The 26,523-nt window shown below is 35.0% G+C and overlaps 1 protein-coding gene and 1 pseudogene across 2 annotated transcripts in view; both read right to left on the bottom strand.

Moving 5' to 3' along the window:
* The window catches only part of CNOT4 (CCR4-NOT transcription complex subunit 4), a 102,640-nt gene that overhangs the window by 11,291 nt on the left and 64,826 nt on the right, over positions 1-26,523 (bottom strand). The window contains exons 4-7 of one of the 2 annotated variants that reach the window (XM_006910496.2): positions 18,867-18,953; positions 18,007-18,108; positions 17,150-17,275; positions 14,340-14,464 (exon numbers count right to left, since the gene is read on the bottom strand). In XM_006910496.2, the coding sequence (XP_006910558.1) occupies positions 14,340-14,464; positions 17,150-17,275; positions 18,007-18,108; positions 18,867-18,953 (440 nt within the window). Of the gene's footprint in view, positions 1-14,330; positions 14,465-17,149; positions 17,276-18,006; positions 18,109-18,866; positions 18,954-26,523 lie in introns of both variants that reach the window. The other variant, XM_006910495.3, reaches the window with a different exon arrangement.
* On the bottom strand, positions 717-9,192 carry LOC112478695 (annotated as a pseudogene).

Genomic DNA, 26,523 nt, shown 5'->3' with positions numbered 1-26,523 from the left:
TGGTGGTAGCATGAAGAACAGATTGGAACATAATACAGATATTAATCTGAAATAAACTTGCAGTATTTTAATTTTTATATGTAAAATACATAAAATTTACCATTTTAGCTATTTTTAAATGCAGTTCAGTGGTATTAAAACACATTCACGCTGTTGTACAACCATCACCACCATCCACCCCCATAACTTTTTATCTTGTAAAAACTGAAATTCTGTACCCACTAAACAATAACTCCCCATTTCTCCTACCTCAGCATTCACCTTTATACTTTGTCTCTATGATTTTGACTAAATGTTTTGTATAAGTGGAATCACAGAGTATTTGTTTTCAAGTGACTAGATTATTTCACAAATAATAATGTCCTCAAAGTTCATTTATGTTGTAATAATTGAAGGATGTCATTCCTTTTTAAGTCTGAGTAATATTCTATTGTATGTATATACTGCATTTTGCTTGTCCATTGGTCCATCCGCAGACACCTGGATTGCTTCCACATTTAAGCTATTTGAGTAATGCTGCTATACCACAGGTGTATAAATGTCTTTGAGATACTGCTTTCAATTCTTTTAAGTGAATACTCAAAAGTGAAACTGATGAATCATATGGTATTTCTATTTTTAATTCTTTGAAGAACCTCCATACCATTTTCCACAGTGGCTGTACCATTTACATTCCCACCAATGATGCACAAGAGTTCCAATTTCCCCACATCCTAATACTTGTTTTCTGCCTTTTTTCATGTGTTTATTGACCATTTGCATATCTGCTTTGGAGAAATGTCTACTCAAGTTCTTTCCTCATTTTTGAATAGGGTTATTTAAATTTTTCTGGGTGAGTTTTAGTAGTTCTCCCTATATTCTGGTTATTAATCCCTTATCAGACATGTGGCCTGTAAATATTTCCTCCCATTCTGTGGATCGCCTTTTTACTGTAGTTTCATTAAATTCACATAATTTTTAAATTTGCATGCAGCCCAATTTGTCTATTTTTTCTTTTGTTATCTGTCTCTTAGTATCATATCCAAGAATTCATTGCTAAATCTTACATCAGGAAGCGAAATAAATGTTGTGAAGTCTTACGTTTTCTTTTAAGGTTTTCATTGCTTTAGGTCGTTGATCCACTCTGAAGTAATTTTTGAATAACGTGGATATCACAAGTTTTGCCAGCACCATTTTTGAAAAGATTGTCCTTTCCCCATAGAGTGGTCTTGGCACCCTTGTCAAAAATCATTTGATCCTATATGTGACAGTATATTTCTAGACTCTCCATTCTACTCCATTGGTGTGTGTTTGTCTTTATGCCAATTCCACACTGTTTTGATTACTGTAGCTTTGCAGTAAGTTTTGAAATCTTAAGTGTGAGTACCACAGTTCTTGTTTTCATGAATGTTGTGCCTATATAGGGTACTCTGAGATTCCATATGGATTTTTAGGATGGATTTATCTGCAAAAACAGCAGTTGAAGTTTTGATATGGACTGCATTGAGTCTGTGGACAACTTTGGAAAGAACTGACACTGTAATAATATTAAATCTTCCAATCTATGAATGTTAAGATGTGTTTTAATTTGTCTTCTTTCAGCAATCTTTCGTAGTTTTCATTGTATAAGTCTTTCACTTTCCTGGTTAATTCCTAAGTATTTTATTCTTTTTTATGCTATTATGAATAGAATTGTTATCATAATTTCCTTTTTGGATTGTTCGCTGTTCATGTATAAAAATGCAAAAGATTTCTGCATATTGACTTTGTAATCTGCTACATTGCTTAATTCATTAATTCTAACATGGTTTTTCTGTGGAATGTTTAGAATTTTCTACATATAAGACCATCTCATCTGCAAACAGATACTTTTATTTATTCTTTTCTAATTTGAAAGCCCTTTCTTTTTCCTGGCTAATTGATATGGCTAAAACATTCAATATTATATTGAAAAGTAGTGAAAGTAGTCATTCTTGCTATGTTCCTTATCTCAGAAGCAAAGCTTTCAGTTTTTCACCATAAGTATGGTGTTCACTGTGGGCTTTCCACATATGGCTTTTATTGTATTAAGGTAGTTTCCTTCTATTCCTAGGTTGTTTTTGTCAAGAAAGGGTACTAAATTTTGTCACTTTTTTTCCTCAAATGAGATGATCATGTGGTTTTTATCCTAGTTATTCAATTTATTGGTAAATTGTTCACACTATTCTTCTTATAAACTTTATTTCTGTAGAATCTGTAATGTCCCTACCTTCATTTCTGATTTTAATAATTTGAGCCTTTTCTCTTTTTTCATAGTCCATCTAGCTAATGGTTTGTCAATTTTGTTTATCTTGAAGAACCAACTTTTAGTTTCATTGATTTTTCTGTTTTTTTATTCTCTATTTCAAGTAATCTTTATTATCCATATTCACATAACTTTTTTTTTACAGTATCTTGTTATAATTGTGCTATTTTATGGTTATTGTTGTTAATCTCTTACTGTTCCTAATTTATAAATTAAACTTCATCAGTGCTATTTTATGGTTATTGTTAATCTTACTGTTCCTAATTTTAAACTTTATCGTAGGTATGTATGTATAGAAAAAAAACAGCATATATAGAGTTCAGAACTATCTGTGATTTCATGTATCCACTAAGGGTCCTGGAACACATCCCCTGTGTATGTGAAAGGACTGCTATATAGCCATAAATTTTTCCCTAAGCACCACTTCTGTGTTTCCCATAAGTTTTGGTATGTTGTGTTTTCATTTTCATTTGTCTCTAAGTATTTTCTAATTTCTCTTGTGATTTCTTTGATCATTAGTTGTTTAAAGTGTTATTTAATTTTCGATTTTCTGAATTTTCCAGATTTCCATTTGTTAATGGTTTCTAATTTCATTCTGTTGTGGTTGGAAAAGATACTTGGTATGATACTCTTTAAAATCTATTGAGACTTAATTCGTGACCTAATATATGGTCTATCCTGGAAAATGCCCCATGTGCACTTAAAAAGAATGTGTATTTTGTTGTTTGGGTACAAGGTTTTATATATATGAAATATAGTTGGTTTATTGTGGTGTTTAAATCCTCTCTTTACTTATCTTGTTTGGTTGTTCTACCTATTATTGTGAGTAGGGTACTGAAGTCAATTATTATTGTAGAACTATTTCTTTCTTCAATTCTGTCAGTTTTTGCTTCATGTATTTTGATAGTCTGTCCTTAGGTGTATAAATGTTTATACTTATTATATCTTCTTGCTGTACTGTATCTTTTATTAATATATAATGTCCTTCTTTGTCTCTTAAAATCTTTTTTGACAAAATTTATTTTGTCCGATATTAGTATAGCCACATTTGGTCTATTTTAGTTACTACTTGCATGGACCAACTTTTTCCATCTTTTTAATTTCAACCAGTTTGGGTCTCTGAGTCTAAAATGAGTCTTTTCTAGACAGCATATAGTTGGATCATGTGCTTTTATCCATTCTGTCCATCTCTGTCTTTAGATTGAGAGTTGAATCTATTTACATTCAAAGTAATTACTGATAAGGAGTTATTTATATTATCATGCTCTTTGTTTTCTATATGTCTTATATAGCTTTTTCCTCCATTTCCTGCATTACTGTCTTCTTTTGTATTGATTTTTTGTAGTGAAATGTTTAAATTCCTTACTCATTTCCTTTTGTGTATATTCTAAGAGCTATTCTCTTTGTTATCATGGCAATTACATTTAACATTCTAAAGTTTTAACACTCTAAAGCTTTACTAACTTAATTTCAATAACATCCCAAAACTGCTCCTTTACAGATCTCTACCCCTTTTGGTTGTTGACATCACAAAATTACCTCTTTACACACTCTGTGCCAAAAACATAAACTAGTAATTCTTCTAAATGTAGTTTCTTAAATTGTGTAGAAAACAAAATTTGGAGCTAAAAACCAAAGTTGTAGTAATACAAGCTTTTATACTAATATACTGGACTTTAAGTGTACTAATCTCTTATATTACATAGGAAACAAAAAGTATAGTTAAAAACCATTGTTATAATAACAGTAGCTTTTATAACTGCCCACTTATTTACCTTTACTGAGATCTTTCCTTCTCCGTAAGGCTTCCAGTTAGACTAGTGTCCTTTCATTTCACCTTTCAGGACTCCCTTGAGCACTTCTTGCAAGGCAGGTCTAGTGGTCATGAATGCCCTCAGCTTTATCTGGGAATGTCTTAATTTTTCCCTCACTCTTTGGGAGAAGAGGGAGAAAGTTTTGCTGGATATAAGAGTACTGGTTAATATTTTTTTCCTTTTAGCACTTTAAATGTATTGTTACACTGTCTTCTGACCTCCAAATTTTTTTATAAATCTGCTTATAATTTTACTGAGGATCATTTCTATGTGATGACTTACTTCTCTTGCTGCTGTCAACATTCTGTCCTCATCTCTGGCTTTTCAAAGTTTGATTATAATGTGTTTCAGTGTGGGTCTCTTTCAGTTCATCTAAGAGATCATTAAGCTTCTTGGGATATTTATATTCATGTCTTTCCTCAAATTTAGGAAGTTTTCGGCCATTATTTCTTCAAATAGTCACTTTGCACCATTTTCTATTCTCCTTCTGGAACTCTGAGTATATGTATGCTGGTCAACTTGATGATGTCCCACAGATCTCTTAGGCTCTATTCACTTTTCTTCAATCTCTTTTCCTTGTATCCCTCAGACTGAATAATGTCCATTTTCCTATCTTCAAGTTCTCTGGTTCTTTCTTCTGCCTGCTGCCTTTAAATCCTTTAGGGAATTTTTCAATTGTTATTGTGCTTTTCAGCTCCAGAATTTTTTTGGTTTCTTTTTAGGTTTTCTACCTCTTTATTGGTATTTCCATGCTGTTCATGCACATTTTCTTGTCTTTTTTCCACAATCTCCTTTAGCTCTTTAAGAATCGTTGAGAGGTGTTTTTAATTCTCAGTCTAGTATATCTGTCATTAGTTCTTTTTCAAGGACAATTCATGTTGAATTTTTATTTTTCTTTCGAATGGGAGATACTTTCCTGTTTCTTTGTATGCCTTGTGATTTTTTACTGAATACTGGCCATTTGAATCTAGTAAGATGGTGCCTCTGGAAATCAGATTCTCTCCGTACCCTAATTTTGCTCTGTGTGTGTTTGTGTGTGTATTTTGTTTTGTTTTCTTTTTTATTGTTGTAGGCTGTCTCTGTGCTGAAGATCAGCCCTAGGTATAAACTAAGGTCCTCTTAGGTCCCTTGTAAGCCTTTCCTAGGACATACATGGTCGCTTTCTAATTTCCTCTATATATGCAATTGTTCTTTAATGTCCTAGTCTTTAATGACTGGCTCCCCAAAGGGGAAAAAGTGAATACTTAAAGGGGGGGCCCCAGTCCCATAGTCCCTTGGAAATCACTTCAACCAGAGCAGGAAGAGCTTGCAACAATGGGGGAGGTACAACAATGGGTGCCTGACTCTTTGTCCGCACCTCTGTGATCAGAAGTAGTAACGAGCAGTCTGAGCAGAGATCCTCGTCATTTGGAGTACAGGGTTCTTTTTGCTGACCCTGGCTCCTTCAAGCTATGTGAAAGCTGCTCCAGATATATGTGCACAGCTGCCTACCATGCTGCTACTGTACTAAGAGCTGACTTTGACCAAAATTAACCACCATGTCTGTTCCTGGAAGTTGTAAGCCTTCAACAAACTTCTAAGTTCCAAAACAGTTATGTCAGACAGATTCTGCCAGTGCAATTGTTGTCCAGGTGGAAACACAGATTCTTGGTGCTAACTACTCCACCACCTCCCCCAAACTTGCACTATTCTTATAATATGGAATAATGGATTAAAGCTGGGAAGGAGTAGTAATAGAAACAAAAAGACAAAAGATAGTACAAAGAAAAATTGTAGTGTCTTAATCTTGATTCATCTTCCTAACCACCACCATTTAAGAGTACTAAATAATAATTTTCAACATAGGTAACATAGTTGTTAATGTGAAGGGCAATATGTGAAAATATTACTGTATTCAGAATAAATCTTAAGAAGGTTTATGAATTACAACTAATTAGAATAACTTATATAATCTTGTCCAGAATGCCAGCTGCAGTTTCATAAGCACTGATTTTTTATACTTCACCTAGGAAAGTTTTATCAAAGATGCTTAATAATTTTTAGATCAGCATCATCAATCCAAAGACAGCTGCTGAAAAATTGGGATTAGGGTAAGATATTAATTAACTTCTGTCCTACTGAGTTTTAGTATATTCTTCAATTTATTTTAAGAATAACAAATTCAAAGAATAATAAATGAAAAGCTTTAAGAATAAAGATATAACTAGAAATTGCTTTATTTCCCAAGTGAGCTATAAAAGACTATTACAATTAAACCTGCCATTATGAGTGCAATTACCATTGTTAAAGTGAAAAAATAAAGATGGGAGAGTCTCTGAAAATATATGTATAATCCTAATAGAAAGAAATGGCATATGTATAAATTCCAATCCCAATAAAAGTGAACTCCTTGGATCTCTAATGGCTAGGTAGAAAATAGATATCCCAAAGCTACCACTAACGGATCAGAGTTCTTACAACTACTGGCATCACGTGTCAAAATTGCTTCCTCTTCAAGCTCTGTGTCTGCTTAAGCTGTGACCATATTAATAATTGTTTTGCATCCAATATCCACCCACCCGTTATCATTCCAAGAAGTTTAATAAAGAAAAACAAACTTTAATAAATACTACATTTACTAATGAAAAAAGAGACCTACTCCATGAAACAGACTATTCTCTGATCAAGAACTGCCAAGCCTCAATGCTATTGGATAAAAGAAGATTGGGTACACTAAGAAAAACGGCACATGGCTTTTTTATTTAAAACAAAAAATAGACAGGCTTTCTTTTCTTGCCTCCACCGTTGCCAGATTGGCACAAAGTTTATTGGCCACTTCTGCTCAGAAAGGCCTCTTTTTGAACAGGACTGTTCTAACATACCAGGCAAAAACACACATCTCAAAAGTATTGTCGGTTTGATTCCAGACCACCACAATGAAGCAAGTACCGCAATAAAGCAAGTGGCAACCTTTTTGCTGGTGGAAGGCCTTGCCTTTAATTTGTAAAAAAAAAAAAAAAAATTAAAAACCCACAACGCTTGTGAAGAACAATAAAGTGGAACGTGATAAAATGAGGTGTGCCTATACTAGGTCTTTCATTTGCACCACAAGTTAGACTAGAAGCACATCTTAGAGCAATAGCAGTTGAGTCCTGGAATTCCCTGGAATTCTAGAACAGGCTTCAGCTTCAGTTTTGGTCCCAGGTTGGGCTCTGACATCTTTGTGATTTCACGCCTAGTGTGGGCTCCAGTCCTGGCCCCAGAGCCAGACCTGCTACAAGCAGTGGCTCTAACTCCAGGCCTAGTTCAGGCCCTGGTGTCAGCCCCAGCTCCAGCTCTAAAGACTCCAGTTCTGGTTCCAGCTTAAGCTCCAGTGGTTGTTGCAGCTCATCTACCTGTATATTAAGAGACCACAATGGGCCTATGTTTTGGGTACTTATTACATTTCTGGAAATTAACTATATCCCAGTAGTGGCACCCAAAAGCTTCATCCTAAGGAATTCGGGGTAAAATACAACAGGTTCTCCCGATTGTTGGTAGTGGTGGATTCTTTCAGTCGGTGTGAGTCACTGTAGCACCATTTTGATGTAGGGCTGCACAGAGTAGATGAGAACCTTATCTCAGAGCAGGTATTGCCCCCTGGTGCTCCACCATGCAGGTACTGCCCCCTCCTGATGCTCCACCGTGCAGGTATTACTCCCTCCTGATGATTTACTGAAGAACAGTGGGCACCAGAAATGGTCCTCAGCAGCTGGCACTCCTGGCTCTGACTCACAAAGCCCGTGACACATCCATCGTTCCACAGATCCTTCAGGTGGTCATGTAGTACCAGGTTTGGAATTTTGTCTAGCCATGTCCAGAATAGTAGCTTGCCTGAGGAGGCTCTCTTGTTTAGTGAAGGCGGCCCAGGACAAAAATGACCCGCAATCCTAGAGTTCCACCCAAACGGCTTGTCCCTAAGCTTGCTCAGCTACTCCAGGTCAAGGGCTGGGCCAACATAGGAGAACTGCCGATTGAGCGCAGGGTCCATCAAAGTCTAGGAGGGCTTGACTGGGTGGAGTGAAAAAGAACTCCTGATTCTGGGGGTTTCAGCTGAGCAGATTGAACCAGAGAACTGAGGCCCAGGCAACCAAGGGTAGGTTCCTCTTAGAAATAATAAGCACATGGAAAGTGTCTGTTTTTAGCTCTGGCTTCAGATCCTGCTAAGCATATCTGACCACGTGACAGTGCCTCTGTCACACCCAGCAGCCCGACCCAAATCACCAGTACATTGCTCCACCAGTCATGTTAGCAAAGTCCTAAATTAAGCCCTGACTTTTCTTTGGGGGTCAAAGTTTTCTGGTTTGAAGTCAGAATGCTGAACTTCTGGAAATCTTGTAATAAAGATTCCTGTCAATGGAGACTTCTGCAGCCAGTGACTCACTGCCTTCCTGAAATCTCACCAGCAAGCAGCCTTGTCTGGACAGTAAACTTCCTTCCAGTCCTGAGGTTGAGTGGTCCAGGGGAGTTTAGGGCACGCAAGACTTGGTTCTACCACAAAGGCTTTGTGGAGCCGACGTTGTATCAACTCTGTGACATGAGCCTTTCGTAGGTCCATCTCTTTGGTCAGAGGGTCATCCGATAGCTAACCAGGTGACTCAATCTCTTCAGCTCCTTCAGCATGGATGCAGATGAAATAATAGCTTTGCTCCAGCTGTGAACCACTCCTTCAGGTGTTCCAGCCCACAATTCAAGGAGCTCCAAAGCAGGCATTTTGCTGCTAGACTTTCCACACCTCCAACTTTGGCAGTTAGGATAGTTAATGGGCCTTGCAGTGCTCTGGGACCACCCAGCATCTATTTCTCCTCTTGTCTGGTTCATTGAGAGTTTCCTGCAGAAGCTGCTGTTGTCTGGTGTGATGGGGGTCCAAAGAGAGTATTCTCACTAGGGTCTGGTCTCGTATCAGAAGCAGAAGACAACCTGCTGGTTGTTCAGTTGGCTGATGGATTTCACCAACCTGTCCATCTTAGCCCTCAATTCCAGGGTCCAGGATTCAATCTCAGGTTGCTGGCTCTCCATAGATGCTTCAAGGCCTCGTTCTCCTTGCTCGACTGATCCCTCTGAGCCTGGATCAGAATTAAAGAGATTAAAGATCATCTCAGCCAATTGGGTAGGACCCTGGGGAAAGGCCTGAATGTCCTGATAGAATTTTCACAAGTTGTGCTACAGCAATAAGCACTCAGGGTTCTGGCTATGTGAGCAGTCACACTCATAGTTCAGTTGGTCAAAGAAGTAGAAGAACAGCATGTTAGCCTTGGAATTATCATTGCCCAGTGCAGTCTCCTGGGCAGTTCTAGTCTTCAATCCAGACCACCAAGTAATGCCAAATATCCATCAGCAAAGCGCTGTTTGAGTAGAGCTGGTGCAGATGATCCTGAAATGGGCTGTCAAGATTCTGCAGCATCTCCCACTGCACTATCTGGAGTCTGAGCTTGGCTAGGAATTCAGTCCCTACTCCATTTCGTGACTCTGGTCATAGCTTCCAGTCACCAGAGGGAGCTTCAGCACAAGGGCCTTTAATCCTGCCTTTGACTTCTGCCCTTCTGACCCAACCCCCAAGTAGCAAGCTTCAGTAGGTGGCTGAACCCCGGAGCTCAAAATTCCCAGCCAGGTGCAGACACTAGCTGCCACTCAGCCCAGGCTTTCTTAAATCAATCTCTTTTTGGAACACTACAACAACAGCTTGCATTCTGAAGTAAAAGTCTAACAGTTCATTCCATTTACAATAGGAAAGATTAACAACCATTTGCTCAGCACAAAGTAGTGGGAAGAGGCTGCCTAGCAAGGAAAAAAATCTAGAAAGGTATTGAATGAAAAGTTGAAGCATATTAATTTGGTTCTCTTGGATTAAAGCAAAAAAAAAAAAAAGCAGATAATATAAATTGAACTAAATCAAAGAATGAGAGAGGCAAAAACGGGTTGACAATCATCTTTGAAAAGGCTAAGATTTGGAAGACCCCTTATCCCTATAGTTCACTCAAATACTAACAATAGTCATATGCTGAGAAAGAAATCAAGATACCTAAAGATGCAGTTGATTGAAAAGCACTATATTCAAGTGAGACTAAAAGTTTTAATAGGTAGTTTGGTCTCATGACATAATCAAGATACTATTTCCAGAAGGCAAACGTGTGTGTAAATCCTTATAGATAAAAATTCCTAAACATATAATATTTTCATATAAACAGTCTAATTTTTTAAAAGTTCTAGCCCTAAATAGTTCTGAAACCAACGGTGAAATTACAGATTTCTCAGGAGTAAATATTTTTCAATTAACCCAACAACTGGAATCTAGTGCTATGGAGCTTTTCAAAAAAATTATATATATATAAAATTATATATTTATGTATATATAAAATTAAAGTGTAAGGTGTATTTCCAGGCCCCATCCCTGGAGATTATAATTCAATTCATCTAAATTGAGACGATGCCTGATATCCAATGATCACTGTACTAGAGGAAGTAAAGAGGAACAAAGTGAAAAGGCATTGATCACATCAAGCTTCCTCAAAGTCTCTGAAATTATTACATTTTAGAGCTAGAAGTAGTATTAATATCAATTTTAAATACTTTGTTTTATAAAGAAACCAAATTCGCAACTATCTGCAAACAAGCAGTCTAACATAGCTGTGTCACTATTTGATTCTTCAGATGCTGTCCAACTTTGCTGCCTTTAACTTGCCCAAAAGAGAGTGCTTAATTTGATTTCCTTTTACTTCCTTGGTAGCGATGCCAACATAGTTTCTGGGTATAGTTTCTTGGCTGCTTTCTAAAATTTGTAACATAAAACAAATAATTACATAGAAGGGTCAAAGAAAAAATCTTTTTTCTGAGGACTGGGGTGGAATAGAAAAAACACTGATAAGGTCTAGTTACTTTGTTCGTTACATTTAAAAGTTAAAAAATTTCAGTGTCTGTAGTAATTTTGTTTGCATTTTGGATATAAGGCAAATTTTAATTCAGATGTTAATATTACGAATATTTCCGAATTTCAGTTTAATGTTACTATACACACAAATACATATTTACTTTGCTCCTAAGTTAAATATTCCCATATTCATTTAAAAGAATTCACTTTCATTTCTCATGCTCACCTGAGTCTTGAACTAAGACAAACTTCTGCTACCACAAAGTACATATTTAAGTTATGGACAGGTAGCCTGCCTTTGTAGAACATATTTTATTTGATACAGGCTTCAAATATACATTAATAAAGTATTACTTTGCTACTAAAATATGGCCACATCTTAAGTAACATGACAAAATTAGCCATTAACAAGGCAAGAAAAAATGCCGTAATAAACCTAGACAGAATGTAGTTTGGCAAATATGACTTTAATTGAAATTTTCTCATAACTTCCAGGATATACCTAATGTTTTGATTGATTACTAGTAAGCACAAAAGCTGCCTATATCATGTACTTATGCAAAGTACAGGTGACTATGTCAAAATTTTTTCTGGTCCCAGCTGAGATTCAGTAGCACTGGCTTTGGACAAAGATAATAAATGAGTAAACTGTTTTAAATCCTCTTTTGTCTTCCTCCGACAACTTGTGGCTCTGAAGAAACTCCTGCTACTGAAATACTTATGAATGTGCTCTGACTATACTATATATAAGAGCAAAGTCAATAAAGTATTAGTAAATCTATTTATAACTGATCACAAAAAAAAATTTAAAAAAAGCTAAATACTTGTTATAAATGTCGAAAAGACATTTGGTAAATTCCAATTTTCACTTCCAATCTGAAGAGAAAAGCTCAATAAATTAGAAATAACAAGGTATTTTCATACTTTGATTAAAAATACTCATCTCAAATAAAGGGTCAAAATTATATTTAACAGCCAATAAAACACTGGAGACATCCCTACAAAAGTAAAGAATAGGACATGGATGCCTGCTAGCACCAGTTTCTAACACTGTTCTTTCATTTTAAGTCTAGGGATTCTCAAACAGGAAGAAATGGTGGTGGGAGATTCAATACAACAGAAAAAAGACAAAAAAATTGTTCCTGAGAGGCAAAAACGACTTAAATAGAGAGATATACATGATAATGGCTGAGATGACTCAATGTTATATTGTATATTATATATTCTTCCAAATTTGATTTATAAATTCAAGTACTCTTTGAAATACAAATAGACTGGTCAACTAACTAGGGAAAGTTAGATCTGTATACTGCATACAACAAGTAAATACACCAATAAAACTATGCAAACAGGTATGAATTCACTATGCATAAAAATTTCACTATTAATCAAATACAAATTAAAATGAGACAGCTTTCTTTAATCAAATTGGCAAATGTGCAGAAAAGAAAACTTAATTGGAACTAGGTACTCATAATCTTTGACTCAGCAGTTCTATGTCTAAGCACATCAAAGTTTATATGAAAATGTCCATGATGCAGTGTTATAAATAATAGCACCAAAATGAAAATGACACACACCAGCAGAAGACTGGTTTAAAAATTTGAAATACTTGTATATAATGAACTACTAAGCATCCATAAAAGATTATATTTTCATGACATGGGAAAATATTCATATTAATGGGTATTGAGTTTTAAAAGGTAATAAACCAATATATTTTGTATTTACATACATTTATAGAAAGAAAAAGGACAAGGAAATATATCATTTTCAGTAAAAATGTCTGAGTACTGAATTACATATTTAATTCTGTATAATTTTATATATTTTTCAAATTTCCTTCAATAAAAATATATCACTTTTATATTCAAGAAATAACCAATGTTATCTCAAAGAGATCATCTAAAATTTAAATTTCTGCTCTGAATTCTCTAGGGGCTATAAACCCAGAATATGACTTTAATTAGAATAACATCTTAAATGACAACAATATGTATAAATGTTAAAACCATCTGAAATAAATTTTTACTACAATAACTTCATTCTTATAAGAAGCACTAAAACCAATGAGGTTAAGTAATAGCATATGGTTCATAATAAAATAAACATACAAGGGTAGAAAAGGGTAGGTACAAAAAAAATCAACAGAAAGGGTAAAAGATTATCAACTCAGAAAGATTTGTTTTGGACTTAGCTGTTATTCTTAGCTTCGATATATACAAATTTCACAGTTTATTATACAGTAATGTTATATTTTGCTGTGGCCTCTTCTATATGTATTTATATAAATAGGTACATATGTGTGTGTATAAACAAAAAGTATTTAAATTTAAAGAATTTTTATAAATAATCTTTACTATTAGGGCGAAGAAACGTAACAAGGACTTCAAAAGAATTTAAATATAAGGATATATTTTTGAAGAAACTGACAACAATCCATGCTAGTATTAGCTATATGTGAAAAATGGCCCTTAAATTATTTTAATACTAAATAGACATTAGCCTATAATATATAACACCCAGACAGTTAAAACATCACATCACTTAAAACCAATTTAACTTTGGAATAAACTTTTTAAAAAAGAAAATCAACATACCTAAATTAATTATAGATATTTACTTTAAATAAATTCATTTTATAAAAGTTAAACTTACCAAATTAAAAAAAAAAGGTCATAACACATCAAACTTACAAAGGAATATTCAGGATAGAGCACAACTCCCAAATTATTGTTTTTATTAACCAGACCATTTCTGACAGGCTATAACCAAATACAAGATGTGAAGATCACCTTTTCAGAATGAGACTCAATATTTCAGACTTAATAAATTTGTTTAAACACCAACACAGTATAGGTCTATGCAAAAACAAGTCTCCTAAAATGAATAAGATTCTGAATATGTGATACCCTCCTCATTCAGAGGGTATAAGACTCACTGAGAGGATATAAGACTCAGAGGTCCTGAGACTAGATGACCATGAATATCTGTGTCGTAACACACAATACTTCAATAAGTATTTTTGTTCCCCTCATTATATCAGGGGGGAAATCTCAATTAGGTGATAGAGCCTTTTAAGAACCAACATCCCTTAATTTCCTTTTCATCAACAAGGATGGTCTGCAGATCAACAGAAAGAGGGACCATCAAGGGACTCATCTGAAGCGTCACCAGGGAGCAGCAGACAACAAATACTCAGACCCGGAAATCTGACTCAACATTTCCTATACAGTGCAACAATACTGCATAAATGGCAGACATTGTCAAGAAGGATTCTGTCAGAAAAAGATGTAGAAGAAAAAGAGAAGATCGACAAACATGACATGACGATAAGGTGTCTGATTATACTAATATCGGTACTTACGTATCATACCTCTGCAGTGGCGTCACTTTGTTCTTATTCTTATCAACTGAACCCGTAGACAGTTGGAGAAAATTGGGATTTAATTTATATAATTCTTGAAGTAGTTTCTGTTCATATTCTTGGTGTTTACCTGCCTAATTAAAGAAGAAATTAAAACTGCAGTGGGGTACACAAAATGACCGGTAGAAAACACTGAATTACTTTCTGAATTATTAAAGATATCCTAAATAAAACATGTAAGTGTTTTTCATGATGTCAGAGAACCTGTGAGGAGAGTGTCACAAAACTTCTAAACCCATGAAAATTCTTCCAACAAAAAAACAAAACAACAAAACTAATATACTCCATTAAGCACTTAATTAACTACTTTACTGTGTAGAAAGCATATTGAAAAATTTTTTAGCTCAAAAAAACTTGAAGCTCCCTTGTAAACTCCATCTTTCATATAAAAAGTCTTGTAGTAGGTCATTACTACATTTTGTGAAGATCACTGAAAATCAGTCAATTTATTTTTTTAGATTAAAATTTTTATGTTTCTACATAAAATTTAATGGATTTTAAACTCTAGACCAGGGATTGTCAATTTACAGCTTGGCCACTTTGTTTTTGTAAATAAAGTTTTACTGGAACAGTCACACTCACTCATTTATGAACTGTCATTTATGAATTATCTATTATTTATGAGTTGTCAATGGCTGCTTTCGTGCTCCAACAGCAGAGCTGAGTAGTTGCTACAGAGACTATGTGGCCCAGAAAGCCTAAAATATTTACGAACTGGCCTTTTACAGAAAATATGACAATCCCTGCTCTCTACACAACAAAGAAAAGTCTGTATTTACTGTAGTTGGTCAGAAGACAACATCACAAACATTTTCGGAGAAAATAGGCAGACTGTGGAAATAGTCATATACAGAAATAAATTACAATGGAATTACTTTGAATAACTTTTTACTATTTACAAGTATATTGTGACTAGAATGACATTTTTACTTACCTTCAGGGTTGTTAATTGTTTTAAAAGTATGTTCTAAATGGATGTTATGGGAAAACCAAAACCAGAACAGATAAAAAACAATAAAAACATGCAAGAAGCAGGCAGTATCATCTAATCAGGCACAACTGTATCATATTTACTGTACAATGCATCATTCCCTGTTCTGAGAGGGCTCTTGACTGCTTCGACTGGATCCCTACATATTTCATAGGGTACTAAATTTTGAGTTATGTAGTAACAACAAAATTAAAATCTTCTGATTTTTGCCATGATATAATTTGTTAAAATTTTCTACAGTGAGGAAGTATTTTAACAAAGAAACCCTCCTTTCAAAGTAATTTAAAACTCAGGTAAAGAGGAACAAATAAATTCGGACAACGATATGAAATAAATTTTAAATTATTAAGAAAAATGCAGTTAAATGTGGATTTTACATCTTTAAGACACAAAAAGCTTTGAAAATTCTTTCTGCAATCAATACTACAAGAAATATTATGGTTTTCATTAGCCACAAAGAGCTCAAACTGATATCTAAATGATTTTACAGAGGCAGTTCATAAAACAGGGATTGTCATCTGTTTTATTTTAATGTTATAAAAGTTTTCCTGTTACAGTTGACATACAATATTATATTAGTTTCAGTGGTCATCCATTTTCTTTTACTAATCAATACTACTTAATAATGACATAAGCTGGGGCTTAGAAAATCTTAAAGATTTTCATTGTAATAGTACCTGTAAGTAAAGCATACTCCCCACTAGTCAAAATTCAGTTTAAAATAGTTAACCTTAGATTTCATCCAAGAAAGCCTCATCCGAAGGAAAAAAAAAAAAAAGAAAGAAAACAAATCAAGAAGCATTCACTGGATAAGAAATAAGTAAGTTATCTGAAAGAGATCTTATTTTAACAGTTTTTGGATAAAGACAACACTGTCAAGAAATTCCAATGTATTTATTATAAGGGAATTTGTAGTAACAACAAGTCAAAAAGGTATTTCATTTTATTTAACAATCTTCTCTTAAAGAACCCCCTACTAGACTTTCGCCAGTTTGACCTGGAGAAAGGTAGCAATCAATGCCCCGCCCCACTCTCCCCACCCCCAGCCTTCTAAATGAGAAGTACTCCTGTGAAAGTCCACAGCAACAATCTGAAGTCCTCATCTATAAGAGGGAAATGCAGCATTGTGCTTTGGTATAATCCTTATTTACTATGCCGTATGGTCAACATTTTTACTTATAAAGGCATGTTTATACTACAAACTGAAAGGAGACAAACAAGAGAAGATGAAATGTAAAGAACTTAAAAGCCTTCGATTTACCCTTTACAGGACACTTTCATGGGGAGAATCATTTTATAAAAATAATATGAGCTTATCAGCAACATTTGATAGAATATTATTTTCTAGCATGCTCGGTAAAAAGGAGAGATTGGAGGAAAAACCACAACCCATAACTACACTTAGCTTTCATTTTGTTGACATGCTCCCTAAAATAGCATTTCCCAAAATGCTTTCGTTGGTCAGTAAAGTTCTGGTTGTACATTCCCATCTGCAATAGGTATTAGCATATTAAAGACTGAGAAGTCCCACAGGAAAGAAATCTACTTATCATCATTAATCTAGTATTTTCAAGCTTAGTGGACCACAGACCCATTTTTATTATAACGATATCCTATATAATGAACATTCCAACGAATATTATTTGGAAAATGCCACTTTAAAGTAATGCTAGTTTTAAAAAAAAAATCCCTAGTTTTTGCCTTTGTAATTTTAATTTAAAAAGAAAAATTCTCCTTTTTCTGCAAATTTGATAATTCATATTACTACCTGCATTTCCTCTTTTGTGAAGCTGGCCGCCTCGTCTCCCAATTCATGTAGATACATGCAGTCAGGCTTTGGACACTGCATATTCTTTAAGAAGTAACTGCAGTATTTTGTTGTACCTAGAGATGCCTGCAGGAAGAGGAGGGGAGGGAGTAAAAAGGACTCAAAATGTGAAATGACAATGAGAATGTTTTGTGCTTTCATTTCACCCAAAATAAGACATAGACAGAACAAAACAAGAAGTCTGGCTTTGATACTAGAGAACTAAACTATTACTAACAGGATTTATTAAAGATGGTGCTCATTTGGAAAAACTAAAGAAAACATCTCAATCCATGTTTTCAGGACTTGAGCATCCAAATCTTCTTCTCTAGCAATCAGAAGAGAAGACAGACAAAATCCGTTCTATGTTACCTATAAGTGGTTAGGCACATAAGAAGGCAAATTCCTTTTTCTAATTATGCTATTCTTCTTCCATCTACATAAAGCACTGCTTGGTGGAACCCTTCACTCAAACCTGAACTGATCAATGTCCAAATATTTCAGGACAACAAGTAAAAACCATTATCTACTTCTGATAATAACAGATTCATTTTCGCAATATAAAATGTGTAACTATAGGAAATTTAAAAGATTATCCCCTAATAATGAAACTGTGTAATCCTACCCGGCAAAACAGAACCTTACATAAGTCAGCAGTAAACAAATTAGCTGTCATAGGTTGGGATGGATACCTAAGAAGCAATCTTCAAACAGACTCTCTTCAAATGTAATATGTAAATGCTACATAGTCCTCTACTTACTACATTTTATCCCTTCCCCTTTAAAAAAAAAAAAAACGATGAAGACGACCATTTTACCTTAAGTGTTCTGCCATCTACCACCACATTGTTGACACACTGTATGGCTCTGAGAGCATCTTCTGACCGGATATAGGTTACATAAGCACTGGCGCTTGGACCCTAGAGCGAAAACTCACTGTTATTAGTATCTAATTCAACAAATACGTTTAAAAAAATTATCTTGAAATCTGCCTAGGGAATTCTAAAGGTCTTTACTACTACTATCATTAATAATCACAATAATTAGAAGTTGTAATAGCTTTAATTAAACCATATACTAGCTCATTTTAAAACAATCATAATGAATTTTATCTGAGTTTAAGTAAATTAAAATGTATATGAATAAAAATAAAGTATTATCTTTGGCTCAGCATTTGTTTTTTTAAAAAGCCATTTGACAGGCTCGTCAAGGTTACAAAAACCAAACTTTGAAAGTTAGATTTTAAAAACTAATATTTGAAGACACTGTGTCAAATTATATTCTCCCCAAAACAAATGCAATCTTCAAGAATAGTCTCTGTGCTAATATCAGCATAACAAAGATGCTCTATTAAGTTTTAAATATCTGAAAATAATTTTAATTGAAAGTTATTAACGAATTATTAGACTGCCTAACAACAGACTCAACTTTCCCTCCCCTTCAATCCACCACTAAATCTTTTTTTTTTTTATTTTTATATCCCTCTTATTACTATCAATTCACTGCTGAGTCCTGGAAAGTTGAATGAGCACCAAAAATTTCCCCACCCCACCAACAGAGGTCACTACAGTACTGAAGTCCTTGACTCTCAAGCTTTCTAATCACAGAAAATAAATTTTCAGCCCAGGTCAAATCCAGACCATAGGGAGAAAAGATAAAAATCCTTATAATTAGTTACCTGTGAGCCTGCATATGATGTGCTATTATTGATGACAACTTTATGGATTTTACCAAACTTCCCAAAATATTCTGGTCGTTTTAAAACCTATAAAAGAAGAAGAAATAAGGCATAAACTGTACCCATTTTCATCAACCCATTTAATCCTTATAATGGACATACATTATCCCTCTTCAGTGAAAGAAAAATAATTTCTAAAATTTTCTAATAAATGTGACTATCTCCTAATTACTATTTGTGGTCAACCTATAGGAAATCATCAACAGAACCTAAAAGCTGTTCTTTATTGACTCAGTAAATAGAAACTGAGTTTCACCATACTTGGTATTATCTACTATGCTCTAATATATTTGCACCAATAATCTATGGTATCATCTCCAGAGTATTCTTAAACACAAAAGAAGAAGATCAAATATTCTGACCACGTTTTCATTAACAGATGATCCTTATAAGAAAGTATTTCTCAAAACAATGACCAAAATTATGTCTTAAAGGCAGAGACAGAAATTCAAGGAAGGACATAAGTAGAGAGTCTTTACTCTTAAATCTATTGTATATAACATCTGATATAGTAATGCACTGTTTATGGCTACAAATTCTAAATATGGTAACAGAATGTTCAACTGTTAATGCCCTAGGATTTATCACTGTGTCTATATATTTTTTATATGTATAAAAACATAGTTATTTTCATCATGTCAATCAATTTTATCATTTCTCAACTGTCCCTTTACTTTTTCTCTCTTTTCTTAGTAAATAATGTGAGGTGATAGGTGGGAAAAAAACAGTTGAAAAACAAAATGTATACACTTCTTTCTCTATTACCTAGGTTATTTCTGCAGTTATTTCCACTCATACTTGTGTTACCTCCTTTATTTTGTCATTACATGTACTCGTTTAGCTTCTTTTACAAACTTACTGGCTAAGCTGTGTGAGAAAATATTATCGAGTGTTTGGAAAGAATACTTTGCATACACATGAACATGCACACGTAGAAAACTTTCAATGAAAGAGAGTTTGCTGTTTGGAGAGACTGTAGGAACAGTAAGTCTATAGTTAAAACAGAATATAATTGAGGTAGTTGCAAATCATGGAAGAATTTTTTTTTATTAAGGTATACATTAGCAAATTAGCCAAGTTTAGGTATGTTCTGCATTGAACTGAATCAAAGCTTTGTAACACAGTATATGGCTGGAATGTCATTAACTTTTAACATTTTGAAACATAATTAATATACATCTGAAACACTTGAACAAAAAGCAGTTTGAACTGTGCGGGTCCACTTATACATGAATTTTTTTCAATAAATATATTGGAAAAATTTTTGAAAATTTGTGACAATGAAAAAACGCACAGATGAATCACATAGCTTAGAAATAACAAGAATTAAGAAAAAATTAGGTATATCATGAATACATAAAATATATGTAAATACTAGTCTTTTATTTACTACCATAAAATATACAAATCTCATAAAAAGTTAAAAATTTTCAAAACTCAAAGATCACGCAGTGCAATTCGAAGTTGAAAGATATGTATTAAATCATAACTGCATAAAATTAACTGTACTTACTGTACTACTGTAATAATTTCAGTCACCTCCTGTTGCTACTGCGGTGAGCTCAAGTATTATGAGTATCTGCTTAAAATGTTGTGTGATGTTAATCATCCTGTGTGAGCAGTTGTCTCTCCAGTAAATTGAGTATCACAGTAAAAAGTAAGCTCTCCAGGTTCTCGTGGATTTTTCATTGTGTTTAGTGTAATATCGTAAACTCTGAATAACATCATGGCACTCATATGAAGTTCCACTAGTGATGCTAGAAGTGCTCCCAAGAAGCAGAGAAAAGTCATGACATAACAAGAAAAAGTTGAAGTGTATCATATGTATCATAGGTTGAGGTCTACAGCTGCGGATGCCCACCATTTCAAGATAAATGAATCAAGCGTAACGACCACTGTGAAAAAGAAAATTTGTGAAGCCCTAGCTGCAGCTACACCAGAGGGCACTAAAACCTTGGACTTCTGGAAATGCAGCTTTTGTGCGGGTACAGGATTGCTATAAAAGAGGCACACCTATAGACTCTAATATGATTCGAGAAAAAGCAAAGTCATTATATGACAACTTAAGGCAAAAGAAAGATGAAGGAGCTAAAGCTGGAGAATTTAATGCCAGCAAAGGATGTTAAGATAATTTTAGAAAGAGGTTTGGCTTTAAAATATCAACATAACAGGAGAAGCAGCTTCTGCAGACCAAGAGGTCCCAGATACCATTAAGAAAATCACTGAGGAGAATGGATATCTGCCTGAACAAGTTTTTTAATACATAAAAGTGCCCTATTCTGGTGTGGGGGGAGGGGGGCGCGAATGCCACAACAGACATTTATTAGTAAGGCAGAGAAGCAAGCACCCGGATTTAAAGCAAAAAGGGATATGCTAACTCTACCATTTTGTACAAATGCAGTAGAGTTTATGATCGAGCCTGTCTTTATCTATAAAGCTGCTAATCCCCTGAGCCTTGAAGGGAAAAGATGAACACCAGCTGCCAGTGTGGATAATGAGAACACTTTTTCTGGATTGATTCCATCAACGTTTTCTTCCCGAAGTCAGGAAGTACCTTGCCAGTAAAGGACTGCCTTTTAAAGTTCTTCTGATACTGAACAATGCCCCTCGGCCACCCAGAACCCCATGAGTTCAACAACGAAGGGATCAATGTGGTTTACTTGTCCCCAACACAACGTCTCTTAATTCAGCCTCTAGAATATGGGGTCATGGGGACCTTTAAGGCTTTCTATGGAAAGGGCTGTCAACACCAGGAAAGAGAAGCCTGACAAAGAGAACATCATAAAAGTCGAGGAAGATGATACCATCAAAGAGACCATCATTCTTACAGAAAAAAACAATGAAAGCCATTAAACCCAAAACAATAAATTTCTGCTGGAGAAAACTGTGTCCAGGCATTGTGCTTTCACAGAATTTACAACAGAGCCGATAAATAAAATTAGAGAGATCGTGGATATGACAGAAACAATAGGGACTGAAGAGTTTCAAGATATGGATCTATGGATCTTGGAGAAATTTAAGAACAGACATCACACCAGAGGAATTAACAGAAGACAACTTGATGCAGATCAGTGCTTCCAAATCGTGCTAGACAATTAAGAAGAAGACATAAAAGCATTGCCAGAAAACAAACTGACATTAGACAATCTGGCAGAAGGGTTCCAGTTATTCAAGACTGCTTTGGCTTCTTTTACAACATGGACCCTTCTATGACACGGGCACTGAAACCAAAGCAAACAGTGGAAGAAGGTCTGGTACCATACAGAAACACTTTTAAAGGAAAGAAAAAACAAAAAGTCAGAGAGAAACTGTGATGTATTTCCATAAAGTTATCCTACATGAGTCTGCCTCTCCTGCCTCCCCTTACCTCTTCTGCCTCTGCCACCAGCGACAGCAAGACCAAGCCCTCTTCTTCCTCCTCCTCATCAGCCTGTTCTGTGTGAACATGATGAGGATGAAGATCTTTATGATGATCTTCTTCCATTTCATGAATAGTAAATAATCTTCATACTGTACAATTAATACACTTACCGGTTGTGTGTTTGTGTGAAATTCTAATAACTGTACAGCAAGAACTGTATGAGACGTTTCTATCATGATCATCACCATCACTGTCTAAGTAGTTGCCATGCAGAAAATCATGTACAAGACTTGTATGGAAGTGGAAAGCCTCTCCTTATATAGGCAGAAAGTGATATTTAATATAAAATTAACAGTGTGTTTTCTGACTGTTTGATAACTTTGCTTTAGTATGTCTCTCATAATTGGAGAAACTGCATTGCGTATCAGCCTATCATCACGTGTGGTTTTTAAAAATGTTAACAATATTTCCAATACTATATTATGACTATAATACTGTATGCCATAAAAAGTTTTTAGCGATTCATTCTCTATAGGCTAGGCTACCAATAAGCAATCTTATCGCTTACACCAGACTACCATAATATCATATTGTTGCTTCTTTTGTCATCGATGCATTAATCATACCTATAAATACAAATTTCTTTTTCAATTATCTTTCCATTTTTTGATAGTGTTAGTAACACATATAACATCTACAGTGTTTTGTATCACGTAAGAATACTGACGACTTCTACAGCCAATTTTAATGAATTAGAAGGTGAAGTGATTACACTGATTTTCCAATCATTTTTCTACCAAATCCCCTGGGGGATATGACAGTAACAGTGGCGAAGGCAATGGCCCTTGCGTTGTTCACAGCAAAGTCTCAAGGTTGAGGAGTAGATTGTATATTGTGATGTTTATCTGCAGGTGGAATGTGGAACTGCATTCAATATTCCAACTGAATATATACAAACTCAGCGAAAGGCCTCACAGCCAAAATGCCCGCTTTAAAGGGTGCTGGCTGGTCACAATTTGTGCTGCACAGGCATCTCATATCACTTCTGAGTGTACAGCAGTAGCTCTCAATGAAGGCAGCATGCAAGGGGACATTTTGGAAATCTGTGGGAGCTTTTACTAGGAGAGGTTGTCAAAGTGACAGAGACACATTACTGATGGTTAGTGAATGGGAGCCAGGGATGCCTTAGAATGCTCGGACTAGCCCTGCACAACAAAGGATTGTCCTGCACAACTTTTCGATGTCCTACAAGACATTCGTGTAACTGAGAAGACTGTTTATAATGAAGAAATTCCATATTATTTATAATAAACACAAAGCAGGTCCTCAGTTTTTACATACTTTGAATTTACAAGAAAGCAAATAATATGTAATTAAAGGAAGACTACAAATGCTGTTTGGAATTTTACTAAGAGTTGTTTCAGAAAAATTCTGTCACTGACATTTCATGGCATCTGAGTTGCCAATACATACACGTGTAACCATAACACGTGTAATCTGCATCTGTAGTTGCCACATTCACAGTGATTCTACAAACAGATGTAAGCATCTTACTCTTTTATTATGTACTGAAAAACAGTACTTCACAAACTTGAATACACGTACAAATCACTTGAGGATCTAGTCAAAATGCAGATTTGGATACAGCAGTTCTGATGCAGGACCTGAGAGTTTGCATAATAAAATCCCAGGTAATACTAATGTTACCGGCCCAGAGACCAAACCTTGAATAACAGGTTCCAGAGTAGCAGTCCCCAAGTATTTACAATTAGAAATACCCTTTTATAATTATTCTCCTTTAATTTCTCCCTTAGATTTTTTGCAAAGTGTGTATATTGACATTATATTATCAAGAAGTCATTTCATGAAAGTCAAAGGGTGTTACAAAATATTACTGGGTATTGGGTCTGATAAGGTTGAAGACCACTAACTTATGGAAATAGTTTCTGGCCAATATTGGGGTAGAGCGCCTTCGTAATAATGTAAGATTTGTATACAATTACACTGACGTGTCACAGTGCAGCCAGAATGATATTTTCAGAGTAGAAAACTAGCCATGTCACTCTATTCTTAACAACACTCAACAACTTCCCACTGCCCTGAGGATGAAGTGCAGACTCTTTAGCATGGTTACAAAGCCCTTCATAATCTGTTACCACTTACCTTGCCAGCCTCATCTCTCAGCATTGCATTCTTCCAGCCCAACAAATCACTTGCTGACCAAGCTCTTTCTCATCCAGAAGCATTTGTATAGTTCTGTGTCAGGAGCACTTTACCCAAATGATAACAGGGGTACATAACCTCCCCGCTGAAGGTCAAGTGCTATCTCTGTGCCTCCAAAGCACACAGCACTTCTCATACTGTACTGTTACTTTTGTAAATAAGCAAGGACTACTTTTATTGGTGTGTGCTCAGTGTCTTACAAAGTGCCTGGCACACTACTGAAACTCAATAAATGCTACTGAGAAATTGAACTGTCTTAGCATTGAACAAAAAATTACATGGATAGAGAATACGGATGGGCTGCAATGTATGAGCAAATGGCCTGTACCTGATAAAAAATGGCCTGCCCAGGCAAGGGAAATTCAAATAATTTAAACGTATTAAGTTGAACACTACAGATTCTGCCTAAACATAGCAGTCAACTAGCAAAATAATATTATAGTGAATAGAAAGTTAAGTATGGGAGGCGGCGGAGCACCCTGCACATCACCATATATATTATCCACATATTCAATATCATATATTTACTTTACAGTGAGCCAGTTTTAGTACTAACACAGAATATAAAAGGCCATGTGACAGAATTATAAATGCCCAATGGCATGCCTAATACATAAAATGTCTTGCTATATTGAGAACATGGTCAAATGTTCATGGACACGACAGAAAAAATCCAACAGTTGGTAAAGAATTGGAAAGATGAATGAATTAATGAATGGATGGATGGATGGGTGGATGGATGAGTGGGTGGATGTAAACAGACTAATCTTCAGTGTAAAATACACTGGAATAGGAGTTTTAATATGGGTTGGGGGTGGGGGGTATCCAGGGTGTGTTTGGGGGATTGTTCTAGTCCTGGCTCTGCTATAAAACAACTGTGTGATCACAGGCAAGTCAATCATCTTCCCTGTGCCTCAGTTTCTCATTTGTAAGTGAAATGGTTGTGTATTTAAAGTCTTTTAGTTCCTCAAACAAGCTGATCTCTCAGGCCACCACACACCTGGGACATTCTTGTCCTTATTTGCTGCCTACCTAATCCCTAGTCATTCTTAATCATCCTCTCCTCAGGGAGGCTTTTCATGAATCTCTACACTAGCTAAGTTCCTCAGTGTTATATGTTCCGGAAGAGCCCTGTAGTTCTCTGTTTATAAATACTCAGCAACTTACAAGTTCTTAAATTCTGTCTTACCCTCTAGTCCCTGTAAGCTTGTTAAGGGGAGAGACTGTGATTGGCTTGCTAAACTACTTATCTCCAACATCAAAGTACCTGACACGTGGTAAGTATTCAAGAGTTTATTTAAAATAGAATGAATGAATTAGGTTTCAACAAATCTAAAATTTTACAACTTAGAAGATCATCATTACCTCTAATCATTACCTATAATTATCATCCATATCTTCTGAGGTAGTTTTTTCTACTGATCAATAAATGATACATTTGACAATCAATCTTGATATGAAGTTTTCTAATGAACAAAAATGATTTTCAAAACAAGTTTTAAATTGTCCTAAACGTTCCTGCTTTGTTAATCATCCAAAGATAAGTAAATAATAGGGATCTTCTTTGACTTGAAATTACACTAACAATTTCAAGTTTTCTTAGGAAGTCAACTTTCAGTTTTCCAAACTGAAAATGTTATGCAGACAAATTAAGAGAGTTTTTAAAGATATTACTATTTAGAAGTGGTAATATATAATCAATAAAATACTGGCCTCTGGTCTTCTTAGGCTTTCAAGAGAAATAAAAGAGAAAAACCAATGTTTAAGAAAATTCATTATAATTATTGCAAAAGTATAAAACCAGTAGAGTCGGTTTTAGGGTACATTTAGACTCCAATAAATTGTTATCTCTCACTAGTCACCACCAAGATTAATTTTTCTGTATAATAATTCTTAAGTCATGTTATTTGAAGTGGAAACAAGAAATCTGTATAAGTACAGTAGTCCTCGCTCATCTGCAGTTTCACTTTCTGTGGATTCAGTTACCTGAGGTAAACCGCGACCTGAAAATAT

Source organism: Pteropus alecto, unplaced genomic scaffold (genome assembly GCF_000325575.1).
Source record: "Pteropus alecto unplaced genomic scaffold, ASM32557v1 scaffold22, whole genome shotgun sequence".
NCBI lineage: Eukaryota > Metazoa > Chordata > Mammalia > Chiroptera > Pteropodidae > Pteropus > Pteropus alecto.
The sequence above is the reverse complement of the archived record's forward strand: the minus strand, read 5'-3'. Positions and strand labels throughout refer to the sequence as shown.